Source organism: Myxine glutinosa, chromosome 9 (assembly GCF_964187855.1).
Source record: "Myxine glutinosa chromosome 9, kmMyxGlut1.1, whole genome shotgun sequence".
NCBI classification, from domain to species: domain Eukaryota; kingdom Metazoa; phylum Chordata; class Myxini; order Myxiniformes; family Myxinidae; genus Myxine; species Myxine glutinosa.
In genome coordinates, this window is record NC_136269.1 from 59,066,782 (window position 1) to 59,084,964 (window position 18,183).

At 51.2% G+C, this 18,183-nt stretch overlaps 1 protein-coding gene across 3 annotated transcripts in view; it reads right to left on the reverse strand.

Moving 5' to 3' along the window:
- Positions 1–18,183, reverse strand: part of CMTR1 (cap methyltransferase 1) — a 122,176-nt gene that overhangs the window by 70,374 nt on the left and 33,619 nt on the right. For all 3 annotated transcript variants that reach the window (XR_010982023.2, XM_068100807.2, XM_068100806.2), the window contains exons 8-10: positions 1,634–1,832; positions 1,322–1,440; positions 136–232 (exon numbers count right to left, since the gene is read on the reverse strand). Coding sequence is in view for 2 of the 3 variants with exons in the window: in XM_068100807.2 (XP_067956908.2) it covers positions 136–232; positions 1,322–1,440; positions 1,634–1,832 (415 nt within the window). In the remaining variant the exon portion in view is untranslated. The remainder of the gene's footprint in view (positions 1–135; positions 233–1,321; positions 1,441–1,633; positions 1,833–18,183) is intronic.

The following is an 18,183-nucleotide window of genomic DNA, read 5'->3' on the forward strand; positions in this document are numbered from 1 at the left end:
AAGAATAAGAGTCGACACGTAAGCAATACCAAAGTTTTCTTTATGTCAGCTCCAGTCCTCTACTTTCCCTCGGCTGACCTTCCCTCCCTCCCCTCGCCCACATTTCCTCCCACCTTGCCACTGCCCTTAGCTGACCTATTCGTAAGGTGGAGAGCGCCGTCAAGCACTGGCACAGCAGCAGCTGCTTGCTCAACACTTCTTGCAAGTTTTCCTGGCCCTCAACAGAAAAACCCTGCACAGGAAGCAGCATCAATACAATCATCATATAACAATACAGCTCGACAAAGGAATGTACACCAAGTGCCAAAAGGACCTTTTCGGTTCATTTTTGAAATTGCGTTAAGACAAATTAGCAAACAGTAACCAATCCTATTCATCAAACAGGTTTGTGCCAAGCAGGAATTTTGGGGGATTTAAGGCTACATACGACTCAACTTTGTTATGCCAAACATGCATTGGGCACTGCAAGTACCTGAAGGATAGACGTTTATCTGTGTACTGTATACCCACTAAATAACTAGTCTTGCTGGTGAAGGCTAGTGTCAGTCGATCTGCGTCGGCGGACAGGTATAACGATAGATGAAACCAACAGGACATTCATCGAGGTATGCTAACCATTGTGGGAAGGATAAGCTGACATTTCAGAGACGTTAACCCTTCGTCAGAGCAAAAGAGGTGAGGTTTAAAGCCTGAAACATCAGCTTCTCCTTGCTTCACGTGGCGGTTGGCAAACCTCAATGGATGCCCCGTTGATTCCGTCCATTGTTTATCGGTATACGTTACATACCTAGAATATAATACAAGAGTATTGTGGTCAACGTCAAAGCAATGGCTTCAAAGATGAGTTGGGCACCCCAGGAGATGTGCACTCAATTTTACCATTAATTTGAGTGAAGGAGGAACGGAGGGAAAAGACTTTTAAAACAGTTTGGTGTCACCAACATGAGGGATAGTAGTTGTCTTTTCATAGCTGGTGTTGGCAGAAGGGATAGTAGCTAAAAACAACTCAGACTGTATATAGCCAGCCATACTTGTCATTCTTGAACTATGAGAACACCATGATTCAGACTTGGGCCCAATGCTTGGGCAAGCAAGATGCGATAGCCTTATAACTCACTGCCATCTTGTGACTTTTATCAAGTCTGCATCTCCATATGACGGCAAAAGTTTTCTGTTTACACCATGGACTGGTCTTCGGGTCAAATTGAAAAGCAGAAGCTTGATAATAAATAATAAAACAATAGCAGCTATGAACTAGATCTTTATGCATCAAAGTCAAATAATTCAACACACATTGGTAAAAACAAAATGGCAATCGTACCCCGTCTGCCATGAGAAAGTGCAGTCCTCGTCCATCAGTTCCCTGGGAAACAAACTTTTGGAACTCGCGTAGGTTTTCGGGTTTTGTAACATCACCATCCCCATCCACACCGCCCACCCCTGCACACCACATTGTACATAGCGCAGTCGGCCACACCAGACCCAATGAATAAAACCAGAAAAAGTGGTTATTGACACCACGCTGAAAAATTCATTGGCCACAATTGTGCAAAACATCACGATACAAAGGTAAGTTGTAAACATGAGAAAATAGTAGTAAAAGGTGAGCTGATGAAGACAGAAGGAAACACACCATAAAATGGCTCAAACATTTCACTGGGTGCAGCAAAGAAATCTTCAAGCTTGAAGTCATTTGCTCCACGCAGTGTAAAGCCAAAACCCTTGGCATGCCAGCGACGGCGCCACAGGATATATTCCGAGAAGCCCCCTGGCCCGGCGCATACATCCCCAAAGTAGAGTGGCTCTTTACCTTGATCCGGAGCAAGTTCCTCCTGCTCCACATAAGAAAAAGCAACAAACAAACAACCGATGAGCACGAATAAAACGCTACTTAATAAATCAGGGTTTTCACGCACCGGTTCATATTGTTGCCGATCCCGTGTCTGTCGACGTAATAAGGGGTTAGGCGGGAGTGGGGGTGGGGGGGGGAGGGGAGGAGGGGGTTAAGACCCAGTTTCCCCACAGACACCGGGTCCACTGGCCGTCGACTACGACAAAGCTCGCGCCCGGTGGGTTGCGGAGCAACTCCAATCGACAATCCCCCAACCACGGGCCGTAGGGTTATCGACCGTGATCCGAATACCTTTGAGACCACGTGACCGGGAAGACCGGGTATTGAACACCTCGCGATCCCACACCTATTTCAATCAGGCGCGCCGAGCAAATCGCGCGGTGCGGGTCACGGTTTTACACAGCATGATCTACGGACCTAATCGAGCAGCCAAATTCGGTTCAAACGATGCTGGGTCAATGGGGGAAAAGGACGCACACGAGCAGGTCAAGAGGAAACAAAATGTACACGTCTTTATTCACAAAAAAACACATAAAAAGGACGAGAAGCAGGCTTAACATAAATCCGTACCTAATTATTCCCAACACAGGTGCCTGGCACACTCGCACACAGGGTAAATCACACACAGGTTAGACTCGTACCGGAAGGACGTGCGGACGCCGATTCGGGTGAGGGCAGTTCCTGCGCGTGGCGTATATATCGATCCGGTAGACAGCACGAAGGAGGATCAGCACGAAGAATGATCAGCTCGGAGGACGACCAGCTCGGAGTAAGGTCCAGCTCAGAGGACGGCCAGCTCGGAGAAAGGTCAGCACAAAAAAAGAACCAGCTCGGAGGAAGGTCAGATCGGAGAACGATCAGCACGGAGGAAACCACCAGCATGGGGAACGATCAGCACGGAGGAAGAACCCGCTCGGAGAAAGATCAGTATGGACTTTTATCGGGGAGAAGGGGGATGCCCTTCTGGAAGGTTCCACGGCCTACCATTGGTCGCTGTTGGTCACGTGCGGTCATTCAGCCAAGCCTCCCTCTGTATGGTTCCACGGCCTACAATTGGCCGATGTTGGTCACGTGCGGTCGTTCATTCAGCCCCGCCTCCTTCTGGAAGGTTCCATGTGGACCATTCTCGCCCACCCATGAACCAACGTCTTCTTTCCACAACACGAGGGGTTGGAATTTTGCCTAACTCAATGCATATATGCTTTAATTATTACACAATGGAAAGGGAGCTGATCTTTACATTTAATAAGAAATAACTGACTAATGCAGGCTACATGTTGTCATGTAATAAACTAGAGGGGGTTGCTTTTATTGCTCAACCGTAACACTACCCCCTCCTCTCGCCTCGACGTCTCGAGTCGTCCACAGGAGGAGCAGCTGGGGGAGCTGGGCATTCATTTAACATGACCATTAGTGTGACACGTATATGTAATTTCCCTAACATTTTAACTCTAACCCCAATGTGTGCGACAATTTTAAGCTAAATATGTCCCTCCAAATGCGTTGAGAAGCTACCTAACAGACTCACACACACAACCTTATACTGTTCGCGTATTGCCGGAATTTTGAAACTAAAGACATATCCGGTGGGCAACATTTTTACATTTACTCACTACACACGGTATATTTACAAAAGCTATGACCTAGGACCTGGACTCAAAAAAGAAAGAATGGGAGGCCCTCGTTGCTGGGATCATCTTGTCACTTCTTGCCTTGGTAGGCTACCTAACAAAACCGGCTGGCCCTGACCGGTATACAGGCCATTTCAAGATCATAAGGGCCATCTAGTTTTCACCTTCCCACACATGGGCCATTTTATTTCGTGAGCAGGGCCACTGACACGTGGTCCAAAGGTTGTGGCATCAAGGCCACCCAACAGGTGGTCCACCCAGCAAGATGATGGAGGAAGCCAAGAGCTGCAACAGCAGGAATGTGTGGCCACTGGGCTAGTGGTCCATAATGTGATGATGGATGGCAGCAAGACACTGCGACAGCAGGGTGAGTCCTCATGATGGTCCTGTGGCAAGGAAGAAGACAAAGCGCAACGAGCACAAGGAAAGGGCAACGGTGGCACATGCAAAACAAAGGCAAACCAGGTATTGCCATACCTGTTGCGGTGAGGGGAACGCCGGCAGAGTGAGCTTGAGCTCGGCCTTAACCGTTCGCACCCCAACTGTCTACTACACTACCCTAGCCCTCCTTGTATTTAGGGAAAGGCGGAATGAAACACAATGTTTTGCACCCACGTCGTGATGCATCTCACCCATCAAACATCGAGGCCCGTGGCACAAAATTCATCCCCCTGTGGATGATGCGAAGGGGGTCCTCACAAATCCTAACTACACCAACATCATTACACATTTAACCTCCCCGAGGTCGTACCCTGCCAATCGGCCTTCTTTAAACTATGCAGTTCTAAGAATCAGAATTCCCATTGCCCACACAGTGGTGCTCCTCTGAATTTGGGTCTCACCCCACAATTTGTCTTTTTTTTTTTCTTTTTTTTTTTGTATACAAGATCGAGGCTCGTGAAAGAGCTAACATTAATCACACAAAAAGACAAACCGACACACAAAACACAAAAAACAAGGGGAGCGGCAGACAAGATGGGGAGAGAGGGGGAAGGACACAAAGGACAAAAGGACACAAAAGGACACAAAACGAAGGACACAAAAGAGAGGGGGAAGAGGGGGAAGGACACAAACACAACATTTGAGAGCAGGGACATCGGGAGGACTTGGGGGGAGGTGGGAGAGGAATAAAACATATGAACACTGCAAGGACTCTGGGGTGAATTACCGGGGGTAGAAAAGATCAAGGTTTTCGATGGGGGAAGATAAGAGATGGTGGTGAACAGCTGTTTTAAAGACCTGGAGGGAGGAGTGGGATTGAAGGGAGTGGGGAAGTTTGTTCCAGAGGCGGGAGAAAAGGGGAATGAAAGAGTGAAGGTGAGCAGAGAGCCTAGACTTTGGCAGTTTAACCATAAGAGGGTTGCAGGCAGATCTTGTGCGACCTGAAGGAATATTGGGGGGACAGAGCACAGAGAGAGCTGGGGGAGCAAGGCCGGAGAGGAGTCGGTAGAAGACAGAAAGACCACCAACCTGCCTGCGGTGAGTGAGTGAAAGGCCCTCGGTGTTGACTACATCGCAGGAGATTCCAATGATTCTGAAAGCTTTGGCCTCAACAGCGTGAAGCCGAGCAAGGTGTGAGGCAGGAGCACCAGCCCAGAGGGGGGAACAGTATTCCATTGAGCTGCGGATGAAAGCCTTGTATGTGGTGAGGAGCTCAGGTGTGCCAAGGAAGGACTTCGCACGACGGAGGATGCCCAGTCGGCGACTGGCTTTGGAGGCCAGCTTGGAAATGTGGTTTTCCCAAGAAAGATCATGGCAGATAGTGAGACCCAAAAGCTTGAGCGACAGAACTTCTTGGAGAGGATTGTTGAGAAAGTAGATGGGAGGGTTGTCCAGTCGGTCCTTTCGGAGAGACATTGTAAGAGTGTGAGATTTGTCAGGATTGAAAGACAAGTTCCACTTGTTTGACCAGTCTGTGATTAAGTTTATTTGACCAGTTATTGTATTGTATTTGACCAGTATTTGACCAGTATTTGACCAGTCTATCTATGCCCTTGCACAATTTCGGGGCTGGGTCGTGTGGCTTCACCGGCAGGTCTACCCGCCTGCGCCCGGGTCATGTCCTCTCCCGGACAGTGCCACCCCCCGTCCACTGGAGCTGCCTCCCGAGCTTGCCGACTCCTCACCCTAACCTATTTGGGGAAGGCCCTCCTTGGCACTTAACACCTGATGCCCACCTTGGCATTTGGCAACCCGAGTCCTCTCCCTGGATTCTCGGGCCCACTCGCACGCTAACCTAACTGGCTCCCTGAGCCTACCTACGGCCTTACCTGGCCAACGAGTGACCGGGGTGCCTCGGTCAATCATCTCTACCAACCAAGCCACACCCCCAGCCATTCTACTGCCTCATGCACCTCACAAAACACTACCATTTCCACAATCAGCACCACAGGTGTCAATATCCATGATAATTTACCTATACCATCTATCTAACTTTAAACTAACCCCCCAGGCCTCCGTGAATGGGGTCCCCTCACCCCATTCAATCCTTCGCACCATGCATTCCACACCATGCATTCCACTCGTACAACTTAAACAATTATTTTCACACAAACACAATGCGGGTACCGGGGGTCCGAATACCGCACGCCGGTCCCTTAGGGACCGGCGTGGGGCTGAAGCCTTCGGGTCCCCACGGTGCACCACTCATGGGGGGCTCGCATCCACTCATGGGAGAAATGAAATATAGGAGCTAGGCCTAGCCCCAGACCCGCCCTTTCACACCCTCTGTTCCATTCGTACCCTTCACACTGGGCCCTCCACGAACTCCCGGGTCTGTCCTTACTCCCAAGCTCATCGAACATCCGATCGCACCATACACATTTCCGAAATCATCGCACTCACCTCGGGACTTACCTTCTCCCGGCTCTCTCCAAGAACCTGTAATCTTTTAATTTGATTAGCAAGTACTTCATCACGCTGTGAGCACCACCCTTGCATACATTCCATCAATTCCTCCCGTATTTCATTCCCCGTTTCCCCTTGTCTCTTCTTAATATCACTTATTTCACTTTCCACCTCCTCCATTTTTTCTTTAACTTCCGTCATTTCCTGATGCGCTTCCGAGATCTCCCCGTCTAACGTTACCTTGGTCGTCTCCATTTGCGATTTTATTTCCCGTTCCTTTGTTCCCATCGTCTCTATTATGTCATCTACCCTCTTCGTCAGCTCTTCATGTACCGTTTTCCATTCGTATTTTTGCTGCCACAACTTCCTTCTTTAATTCCTTTTTGAGCTGCCTTTATCCCACCGATGATATCGGTATTCCTTCTTACTTGTTCCCTTAATTCTTGCTGGCCCATCATCAGTTTCTCTACCTCTCGCGTCAGTCCTTCTATTCCCCCGCCCAGTCTGGCCGCGCTCTTCTTCAACTCTCGCTGGCCGGGTATCTCACACCGCTTCACCTCATCACGCACGACCGCGATATCCTCGCTCATCTTACGCCCAATCTCCTCTCCCATTCTTTTCATTTCACAGCTTCATTCTTTACTCATTTTATCCATCCGATCACCCATTTTGTTCATGTCACAGCTTGATTCTTCCCTCATTTTCTTCATTTCACAGCTTGTTCTCTACTCATTTTATCCATCCGATCACCCATTTTGTTCATTTGCACCTCCATGTATGCGCCGAATTGTGTTATAAACAAGTCCATATCGAACAGAGCCTGCACCGCGGGTTCAACCAACACCGCCGGCCCCGGGTGGGGAACGAAGCCATTATCCCGACCCCATTCTGCGCCCTCATTAACTCCATGGTCCATCTGTACATTTTGTTCCTGGGCCATTAATTCATCCTCAAGGATATTTTAGCTTGATGGGTTGAGAGACTCTCTTAAGAGAACTTTAGGGTTGAGAGTTCAGGTTAGTCACATTGCTGGTATCTCCACATTGTTGCATGCCATCATTTGCAAATAAGAGGGATAATTGTACAAGGTACAGAGTGGTAAAGTCAGGCGTCTCACCTCCATTGCACCCATCCTATCCCTGTATGACCCATACATACATCCCCTCGAATAACCCTATATCTTCTAACTCCTTTAAACCTGTTTTTATTTTTCTCCTGCTCTCCCGTCCGCTCCGATTTCTTCACTCAAGCAAGAAAAGGTGCTCCTAAAGTGTCCAAGACAACTGGATGTTTCCATCATTTGCACAATGTGACAAAAATCCACTTTTCCAGATAGCTCTTAGTCCATCCACATCACGACCTTCACCTGCTATAATTAGAGGGCTCAAGAAAGGTCTGTCTGTCTGTGTCCCCATTTTTCTGAGAGGTGGCTGAACGGATCTTCGTCAAACTTTAAGAGGGTCATCAGTGAGTGCCTGGGAGTGTTATAGAAAAAAAAAAAGATTTTTAAAATAATTGCTCTATAGTGCCTGTCTTTTTGATTAATGACAGTTATATATAAGTACACATTTGCATAAATAAATACAAAACAATGACCAGACATTTGAACACAAATAATCAAACAATTCCGGAAGCGGTCGAAGTTGGTGGTAAGGCTTCTTCTTCTTTCTGAATGTCAACAGACTTAACTCAGAAACGTGATGAACGGCACATTCACCAGCATATATTCAACAAAAAGGTAAAATGATGATTTGACATTTGTGATTGATTCTGATATGGATGTAATTGGTTTTCCATTATATTTGCCCTCATTTCAAATACTAGGGCATGCCCGTACTATATATATATCTAAAATTATATCCCCCCCCCCCCCCCCTCTATTTACATGAAATGGTTTGGTCCATTCGCAAAGCCAAAGCGAACGGCTTGCGAGTACGGTGACAATCCCCCCCCTCTATTTACATGAAATGGTTTGGTCCAAAGCGAACGGCTTGCGAGTACGGTGACAATCCCCCCCCCCCCCCCCCCCCTCTATTTAAATGAAATGGTTTGGTCCAAAGCGAACGGCTTGCGGAGTTTGGTAAAGAAATCGCCATAGCGTGCACAAACGCGCAGGAAAGCGAAAGAATCGCAAATTAGTTTTAATTAGTTTTCAAACATAGTTTAACGCCAACATAGTTTGCCAACGTGAAATAAATGAATACGCTCTCAAATGTGCCGTCCGAGGCAGAGTCTGTTCGCCACGTTCGGCACACGTGATAGCTCGCTGCTCTCTGATTGGTTGAATCGTTTTTTGGACATAGCTCGCTAACTACTTGTCCGATTAATATGAAACCTTGAAAAGGCACATCCTCGGGTCCCCAGCAATATACCTGGCAAGTTTCAAGTATATCGGACCCGTGGTTGTCGAGAAACAGCGGTCACAGACAGACACACAGAGATTACTGGCATTATAGATAGATGTTAATGTTTCTTTTTCGCTTTAGCAACGCCGCCGGTTACTCCAGCTATAAACACTGTGATGAAATATGTTGTATTGTCTCGAGCTGTGTGGCGAGACTATCTGCGTGAAGGGATGACCTTGAGGGGGCTTAGATAGACTGTGTCCATTCGGTGCACTAGGGCCAGGGGTGGCATACTGTATCCCTGCGCAGGAGACCACCAAGATTTACGTAAAGGTACGTAAAGGCTGGCTTGCAAGGAACTAGAAAGAGATGTATGCTTTGATTGCCTTTATATGGAACTAATCAGAGAGTACGCTAGTACTCTCTTGTGGCGTACACGAAAGCCCACTGGCGTGGTGACATCATTCCACGCACCAAGTGTGCGGCGGCCACGCCCGAGGGGTAGGCGTGGCCTCAGGATATACACCGGGCGCGCAGCCCGGAGTGCGCCAGTGCTACAGTGACCTCTTTGGAACTATAAACTTACCGCGTTGTCCGCTTCCTCCTTGGTAGCAAGTCACGCGCGTAGCACCGCGTGCTTTATTGGTGACCTCCGACATTCGAGTCAGCCGTCGCTGACTACCCGAAACCGCCGCAACAATGGCTACCAACGCGGTCTCCATCAAGCTCCCCGAATTCTGGGAGTCACAAGCCGAACTTTGGTTCCTGCAGGCGGAAGCCCAGTTCCGACTTCGAGGCATCACGGTGGACGAGACCATGTACTGCCACGTGGTCGCCGCCCTCGGGCCCGGCACGGCCACCCGCGTCGTATCGGTCCTAAGGGATCCACCAGCCGACGGCAAGTACGAGGCGGTCAAGCGTCTCCTCCTCGCCATGTTCGGCCTTACGGTGGACGCACGGGCCGATGGCCTCTTGGACCTCCCCGAGATCGGGGACACGCGACCGTCGGTCCGTATGGACCATATGCTGGCGCTCATGGGCGACGAAACCCCGAACGCTCTATTCCGGGCGTTGTTTCGATGCCAGCTGCCAGCACGAGTCCGCCTCGCTTTGGCTGGTTCCGCGTTAACGGAACCCCGTGCGCTCGCTGCTGAGGCCGACAAATACTACGCGGCTTTGGACACGCAGGCGAGTCTTCGCGCGGTTGCCGCTCCCGAGGCTCCCGAGGCTTTCCCCGATGCACCGCACCTCGTGTCCGCCGCCACGCCCCGCCCACCACCACCGCCGCCGCCGCAAAGAAAACCGCGGCCTCCGACGCCGCAGCTGCCCGCCTGGTGTTTCTGCCACGCCAAGTTCGGCCACGAGGCTCGGCAGTGTCGCCCGCCGTGCTCATTCGGCAGGTCGGGAAACGGGCGAGCCGGCGCTCAGTGGCAACGGTGAGCGTCGGTAATTCAAACAGCCTTCTATACATAACGGACACCTTGTCCGGGCGCCGTTACCTGTGCGACACAGGGGCGCAGGTGAGTGTCGTTCCTGCCGGTACGTCCGACAAGCACACCGCGGGCCGAGGTCCCGCGCTGCTCGCGGCCAATGGTACGTCTATACGCACGTACGGAAAACGCTGTCTCTCCCTGCGGTTCGGAGGTCAGGTTTTCCGTTGGTCGTTCGTTACGGCCGACGTGCCCATGGCACTGCTCGGCGCGGACTTATTATGTGCTAATGGATTACTGGTCGATGTAAAGCGCAGAAGGCTTGTCCAGGCTGAGACGTTCAGCTCGCTCGCGTGTGCGCTGCCCGCCTCGTCGAGCAGCTCACAGAGCGGCTCACCGAGCGGCTCGCCGAGCAGCTTGCCGAGCGGTTCCGTTCCGGCCAGGTTCATCCGTACGCTTCCGGCAATGGACGAATTCACCCGCCTCCTCGCGGGTTTCCCGGCCCTCACGCGGCCCACCTTCTCGGCGGGGGCCGTGAAGCACGGGGTGGCCCATCACATCCCCACCGTCGGGCCACCGGTCTACGCCCGGGCACACCGCCTCGAGCCGACGAAGCTGGCGGTAGCAAAAGCGGAGTTCGCTACGCTGGAGCGGCTCGGCATCGTGCGGCGCTCCGAGAGCGCGTGGGCGTCGCCGCTCCACATTGTGCCCAAGCCCGGCGGGGGATGGCGACCGTGCGTGGACTATCGCCGTCTCAACGACGCCACCACCCCCGACCACTACCCCGTCCCCCACATCCAGGACTTCTCCGCCCGGTTGGCGGGGATGTCCTTCTTTTCAAAGGTGGACCTCGTACGCGGCTACCATCAGGTCCCTGTCAGGCCGGAGGACGTCCCGAAGACGGCTGTCATCACGCCATTCGGGCTTTTCGAATTCCAGCGGATGCCCTTCGGTTTGAAGAATGCGGCTCAGGCGTTCCAGCGCCTCATGGACAGCGTCCTGCGTGACTTGGATTTTTTGTACGTATACCTGGACGACATCCTCGTCGCCAGCGCGTCCCGCGAAGAGCACCTTCACCATCTCCGCACGCTCTTCGAACGTCTGGGCCAGCACGGCCTGATCGTGAACCCCGCCAAGTGCCGGTTCGGCGTCGCCGAAATCGACTTTTTGGGGCACCGCGTCACCAGGAACGGGGCCATCCCCCTACCGGCCAAGGTGGAGGCGGTGAAGGGGTTTCCGCGCCCCCGCACGATCAAGGGGCTCCAGGAGTTCCTGGGCATGGTAAACTTTTACCATCGGTTCCTGCCCCGCATTGCCCAGCTCCTGCGCCCCTTACACGAGGCCCTTCGAGGGAAGCCGGGCAAAGGTGACGTTACCTGGACCGAGCAGATGGACGCGGCGCTCACGGGCGCGAAGCTCGCCTTGGCCAACGCCACCATGCTCGCACACCCGGCGCTCGATGCACCGATCGCCCTCACCTCCGACGCCTCGGACTACGCGGTGGGCGCGGTGTACGAGCATTGGGTGCATGGAGCTTGGCAACCGCTGGCGTTCTTCAGGCGGCAGCTTCGCCCGCCCGAACGCCGTTACAGCACCTTCGACCGCGAGTTGCTCGGGCTTCACCTGGCAGTCAGGCACTTCCGCCATCTGCTCGAGGGCCGTGCGTTCACGGCCTTCGTCGACCACAAGCCGCTGGTTTTCGCGATGGGCAAGGCCGCCGAGCCGTGGTAGGCCCGGCAACAGCGTCACCTCGCGGCCGTGTCCGAGTACACGACGGACATCCGGCACGTCGCGGGGAAGGACAACCCGGTGGCGGATTGCCTTTCCCGGGTCGTCGCCCACGCAGTCCACCTCGGCATCGACTATGCCCGGATGGCAGCGGACCAGGCCGCTGACCCCGGGGTCCAGGCCCTGCGGACCGCTGTCACGGGCCTCCGCGTCACCGAGGTGCCCTTCGACGGCGTGGGCACGGCCCTCGTTTGCGACGTCTCCCTCGGGCGGCCTCGCCCCATCGTGCCCGCAGGCTGGCAGCGCCAGGTTTTTGACGCCATCCACGGCCTGTCCCACCCGGGCCCGAGGGCCTCCCAAAGGTTGGTCACCGACAAGTTTGTCTGGCATGGCCTCCGGAAGGCCGTCCGTGGCTGGACCAGGACGTGCCTCGCGTGCCAGCGCGCAAAGGTGCACCGACACACCCAGGCCCGTTGGCCCCGTTTACGGTGCCGGAACGCTGGTTTGACCACGTCCACATGGACCTGGTGGGACCTCTGCCCCCCTCGCAGGGTTTCACCCACATCCTCACCATGGTGGACCGCACCACCCGGTGGCCGGAGGCCGTGCCCTTGGCGTCGACGACGGCGGCGGACGTCACGCAGGCTTTCATCGCCACCTGGGTCGCCCGGTTCGGCGCCCCCTCAGACATCTCGTCCGACCGCGGCCCCCAGTTCACCTCGGAGCTCTGGGGGGCGGTCGCGCAGGGGCTCGGGGTCCGGCTGCACCGAACCACGGCCTACCACCCCCCAGGCTAACGGCCTGTGTGAGCGATTTCACCGCTCATTGAAGGCCGCGCTCCGGGCCACCCTCCGCGACGGCGGCTGGGTCGACAGGCTCCCCTGGGTCCTGTTGGGCCTCCGGACGGCGCCCAAGGAGGACCTGCGCGCATCCGCGGCGGAGTTGGTCTTCGGGCAACCGCTGCGGGTGCCGGGCGAGTTCCTCCCCGACTCCACGGCACCATGGTCCGCGGCACAGCAGCGCTCCGCTCTGCAGGAGACCGCCCAGAGGTTCGCCCCGGTGCCAACGGCACGCCACGGGCACCCACCGACGCACGTCGCCCCGGAGCTTCGCACGGCGGAGTACGTCTTCGTCCGCCACGATGCCCACCGGACACCACTGCGGCCCCAGTACGACGGGCCTTTCCGCGATCTGGAGACCGGGGTGAAGCACTTCACCCTGGACATCGGCGGTACTCCTGACCGCGTTTCTGTGGACCGCCTCAAGCCGGCCCACCTCGACGTGGACCATCCACCGCCAGTGGCCCGACCCCCGCGTCGGGGCCACCCCCCTGCGGGCGGACCCCCAGCACCACCCAGCCCCGCCGCCCCCCGGTCCTGCACCCATCCCAGGGGCAGCCGGAGGCATCCCAGATGGCATCCCTGCATCCCAGACGCCGCCAGTCGCCAGGGGGCGCTTCGGCCGGGTCAGCCGTTTGCCCCGCAAACTGACCCTTCAGGTGCGCGGGGATTCTGGGGGGGCGCATGTGGCGGACACGAAAGCACTGACGTGGTGACATCACCCCGCACACCAAGTGGGGGTGGGCCACGCCCGGGAGAGAGGCGTGGCCTCACGATATACACGGGGCGCGCAGCCCTGAGCAGCTCAGTGTTACAGTGAGCTCTTGAATAAAGACTCTTACAAGTTACCGCGTTGTCCGCTTCCTCCTTGCTCACAAGCAGCGCGCGTAACGCCGCGCTTTATTATCTTATTTTGATAAAGTTCTTCATTGAAGTTAATTTTACAAAACTATTATCAGAGAGAGTGCTGGCACTCTCGACTGTATAATATGTTTTATTGACACTTCAAGTAAGCAAAACAGTAAAACCCACGAGAGTGTCTTTCACGTCCGGCCATGCATAAATTCCTCCCGAGAGGCTCCGCCCCTCCCCTCTGTCCCCACCCTATTGGTTGGAGGGAAACCTTCAAACCACAACAGTTACATTCGAGGAGCGAACGGATGTTATCTGGTCTATCAAAGGGAAAGAACCGCTACAGCAGCTACCTCCAATATGCCTTCTGCTCAGCAAAAGAAAAGAGCTCAAAATAGAAAATATTATGCAAATAACAAGCAGATGATTTTATCACGGGCACGTGACAAGTACCTCGATGAACGTGAGGAGAAAAAGGCTACCTCTAAAGCTAGCTCTGCAGTTGGCCCTGAAAAGCGCAAAGCTGCTTTCAATAAATACAATAGTGCTCACAGAGACGAGCTCAAAGCTGCTTGTAGTGAGTACAATAGTGCTCACAGATACGAGCTCAAAGCTGCTTGTAGTGAGTACAATAGTGCTCACAGAGACGAGCTCAAAGCTGCTTGTAGTGAGTACAATAGTGCTCACAGAGACGAGCTCAAAGCTTCTTGTAGTGAGTACAATAGTGCTCACCGATACGAGCTCAAAGCTGCTTGTAGTGAGTACAATAGTGCTCACAGAGACGAGCTCAAAGCTTCTTGTAAAGAGTACAGTAGTGCTCACAGAGACGAGCTCAAAGCTGCTTGTAGTGAGTATAATAGTGCTCACAGAGACGAGCTCAAAGCTGCTTGTAGTGAGTATAATAGTGCTCACAGGGACGAGCTCAAAGCTGCTTGTAGTGAGTACAATAGTGCTCACAGAGACGAGCTCAAAGCTGCTTGTAGTGAGTACAATAGTGCTCACAGAGACGAGCTCAAAGCTGCTTGTAGTGAGTACAATAGTGCTCACAGAGACGAGCGCAAAGCTGCTTTCAATAAATACAATAGTGCTCACAGAGACGAGCTCAAAGCTGCTTGTAGTGAGTACAATAGTGCTCACAGAGACGAGCTCAAAGCTGCTTGTAGTGAGTATAATAGTGCTCACAGAGACGAGCTCAAAGCTGCTTGTAGTGAGTATAATAGTGCTCACAGAGACGAGCTCAAAGCTGCTTGTAGTGACTACAATAGTGCTCACAGAGACGGGCTCAAAGCTGCTTGTAGTGAGTACAATAGTGCTCACAGAGACGAGCTCAAAGCTGCTTGTAGTGAGTACAATAGTGCTCACAGAGACGAGCTCAAAGCTGCTTGTAGTGAGTATAATAATGCTCACAGAGACGAGCTCAAAGCTGCTTGTAGTGACTACAATAGTGCTCACAGAGACGAGCTCAAAGCTGCTTTTAAAGCAAACTACATTGCTCACAGCAATATAATAAAAGCTGTTCATCATGTGTACTGCAGTACTCACAGACATAAAGAACTAGCTGCTCGTCGTGCACACTATCTAAAGAAGGCAAAGTCGATTCTAAAGTGTGCTCGGACATGTCACACAAAGAACAGAGCCCAGCGTTGTGCAGACATGAGGCCGAGGTATGAACTAACTGAACCTAAGCCTTATGCAAAGCATCAGTATGTTTTTGAGGTGAGCAAGAAACAACTCTGCAATGCTGAAGCTTTAGTCAAAGCTTTCAAAAAGAAGCACCCAAATATATCCCAAACAATGACTATAGTTACTCTTGTAAGAAAGCTGTGTCATCTCCAGCAGCTAAGAGATTGGTAAACAAGGCCCTTCAGATGCGTAAGCAGTATGCTTCAGGCTATCAGGTCAATATGTAGCCTTGAGATAAAAGAAAGGGGAGACTTTGGTGAGGGTTTGCACTGTGCTCATAATGAGCTTGTGAGTGCTTTTATGAGGTGCATAACTGTGCTTTTATGAGGCAGCCTACCTGTTTAATGTGGAAGGTAATACTGTTGCAGCTAAGTCCATCTACCTGAGACACACGGGCAGTCATTATGATGGGATCATCTCAACTAAAGAGGTTCGCAGTTCAAGTGCTAACCCACCTAGGAAAAAGAAACGCACCAATTCACAGCAGAATGTCAATGATGGAAAGTCAGACAAGAAAAAGAAACCTGTTAATAACAGCAACCCCCAGACAGCCAATATACAGGAATGGCCTGATCATAGGTACTATTCCATCACTGAGAAATGGCAGCGCCCAGCATGCAATATGCTCGGTCTCGTTTTCTTCAGGTCCAATGGTATGAGTTGTGGTGGTCCAAATGTTATTCTTACATGTCCAGACCATCACAGATTTCAAAAAATCAAAGGCGACGGTAACTTTATTTCGCTCATTTGCACATATCACTGGCTCGCAACAACAACACGGAGCTGTGCGTTCTGCAATTGTCACACACATGTCTGATATTGAGCCATTCATACTTTCCTCTGGTGTGTCCAGTGTTGAAGCCGACATAAGAGCTTCTCGTATGGACAGTGCAGGTACTTGGGTACAGAAAACGAAATTCTTACTCTTGCACATTTGCTGAATACCCCAGTGTATGTGTACAACAGAGAGAGTATGGATTGGGTAAGGTACTCCCCTATGCATGTTGACAAAAATTTGCATGAAAATGTCACGCAGATGGCTATGTACATCAGGCTGCAGCATGATCACTTTGATGTTGTTCTCTCGACTGTAAATCCACAGTAACTATTTTGGCCGTTTCTAAGTGCAGGTCATTGTGTGGCATGAGGCTGGATGAAGACATTACTCTTTGAGAAACGAGCAATAAGACAGAGCTGAAAGATACAGTCAGGGTTAGGTAAGACAATATAGGAACATGTGCAGTGTTTGACATTGCTGACTAAGATATCTTGACACTTTTGCTCCAAGATTGGGTATCCTCTGAGTACCATATACCATTGTGTTATTCCACATTGTAAAAAATTAGAGAAACAAGTGAATAAAAAAAAATTATTATTGTCTATGGGCTAGGCCTAGCTAAAAGTATTAGAAGCTCCTACATTTCATTTCTGCATAAGTATAAGAAGCTCCTACATTTCATTTCTGCATAAGTATAAGAAGCTCCTACATTTCATTTCTGCATAAGTATAAGAAGCTCCTGTATAATTTCAGGGACTTCTTGCAGCTTCAGTTGTCTTTCCTACTTTTCTTTTTTATCAACTTCGAGTAACCAATCACAAATGCAGATAATTATAGAATGCTGTTATTGGAGATGTCCATGCAGTTTGTAAGAAGTTGATGATCATGTACTGAAATTATAACATTGTACTTGGGCTGCTAATTTGTAGAGTCTCAGTATGTGGCTACACTACAGGAGTAATCAAGTACTGTTGTAACCAGTGGAGTGTTTGTGGAAGCTTGAAGCAGTAACTGATGAAATGTAAATGAGGCGGTGATGTAGGGATTGTTATGTGATGGCAATACTGTTAGCTACTCTCTAAACCAACATCATCCCTATCTTGTTTAGGACCTTTTTTAGACTGTAGTTTGTCATCCCTACATTGCCATTTTAATTTAGCATATATTTTTAACTCAACTGGACTACCGTCCAGTTGAGTTCCTCACATACTGAACCCTCCAGCGTCCGTCGTCGTCGTCTGTCGTCCGTTAACTTTTCGACGTCAACACTCCTTCCGTTCGACGTCCGTAACCCCCCCCTTCCCATGCCTCCCCCCCAAAGCCCTCTCCCTCCCACAGTTCTCTCGATGTCTCCATGTCTCTCGGTCCCTGCTCTCAAATGTTGTGTTTGTGTCCTTCCCCCTCTCTCCCCATCTTGTCTACCGCTCCCGATGTTATTTGTTTTGTGTGTCTGTTTGTCTTTCTGTGTGATTAATGTTCGCTCTTTCACGAGCCTCGATCTTGTATACAAAAAAAAAAAAAAAAACCCCAGCGTCCACAAATATCAACCGATTCTGATCAAACTTGACATGCAGCATCCTTACCCCAAGGACCAGGTTGGTATTACATTTCAGCCCGATCCGTTGAAAAATGGCGGATTTAGGCGACCATTTTGTTTTTGGTCTTGAAAACGACGTTAACACTCTAGCGTCCACAAATATTAATAGATTTTGATCAAACTTAGAATGTTTGATCAAACAAATATTAATAACCCTTACCACACAAGGTAGGTTGCTATTGCATTCCAACCCGATCCGTCACAAAATGGCCGCCATAGGCCGCCATATTGTTTTCAGCTCCAAAACGACGTTAAGACTTTAACGTCCACAAATATTTGTGGATTTTGATCAAACTTGGTGTGTGAGACTCTTACCACACAAGGTAGGTTACTATCTTAAGTCAAATCTAGTACAGACAACTGACCTACTTTAAAGTTGTCCAGTCAGTTCAGTTGAGTTCTGCTTCCCTGGAAGCTCTAGTTTTTATTCACTTGTCAACTGTATTGTGTTGTAGGATTGGTATGAGAAATAGTTCAACAAAGTCTCACTTATTGCCAGAGGTCTGAGTTTGATTCCACAACAAACACTTTTATAGCTCATTCAGGGGCCGCAGCCTCATTCAGGGGTGTGGGGGACCGGGAGAGGGGCGGAAGTTCTCTA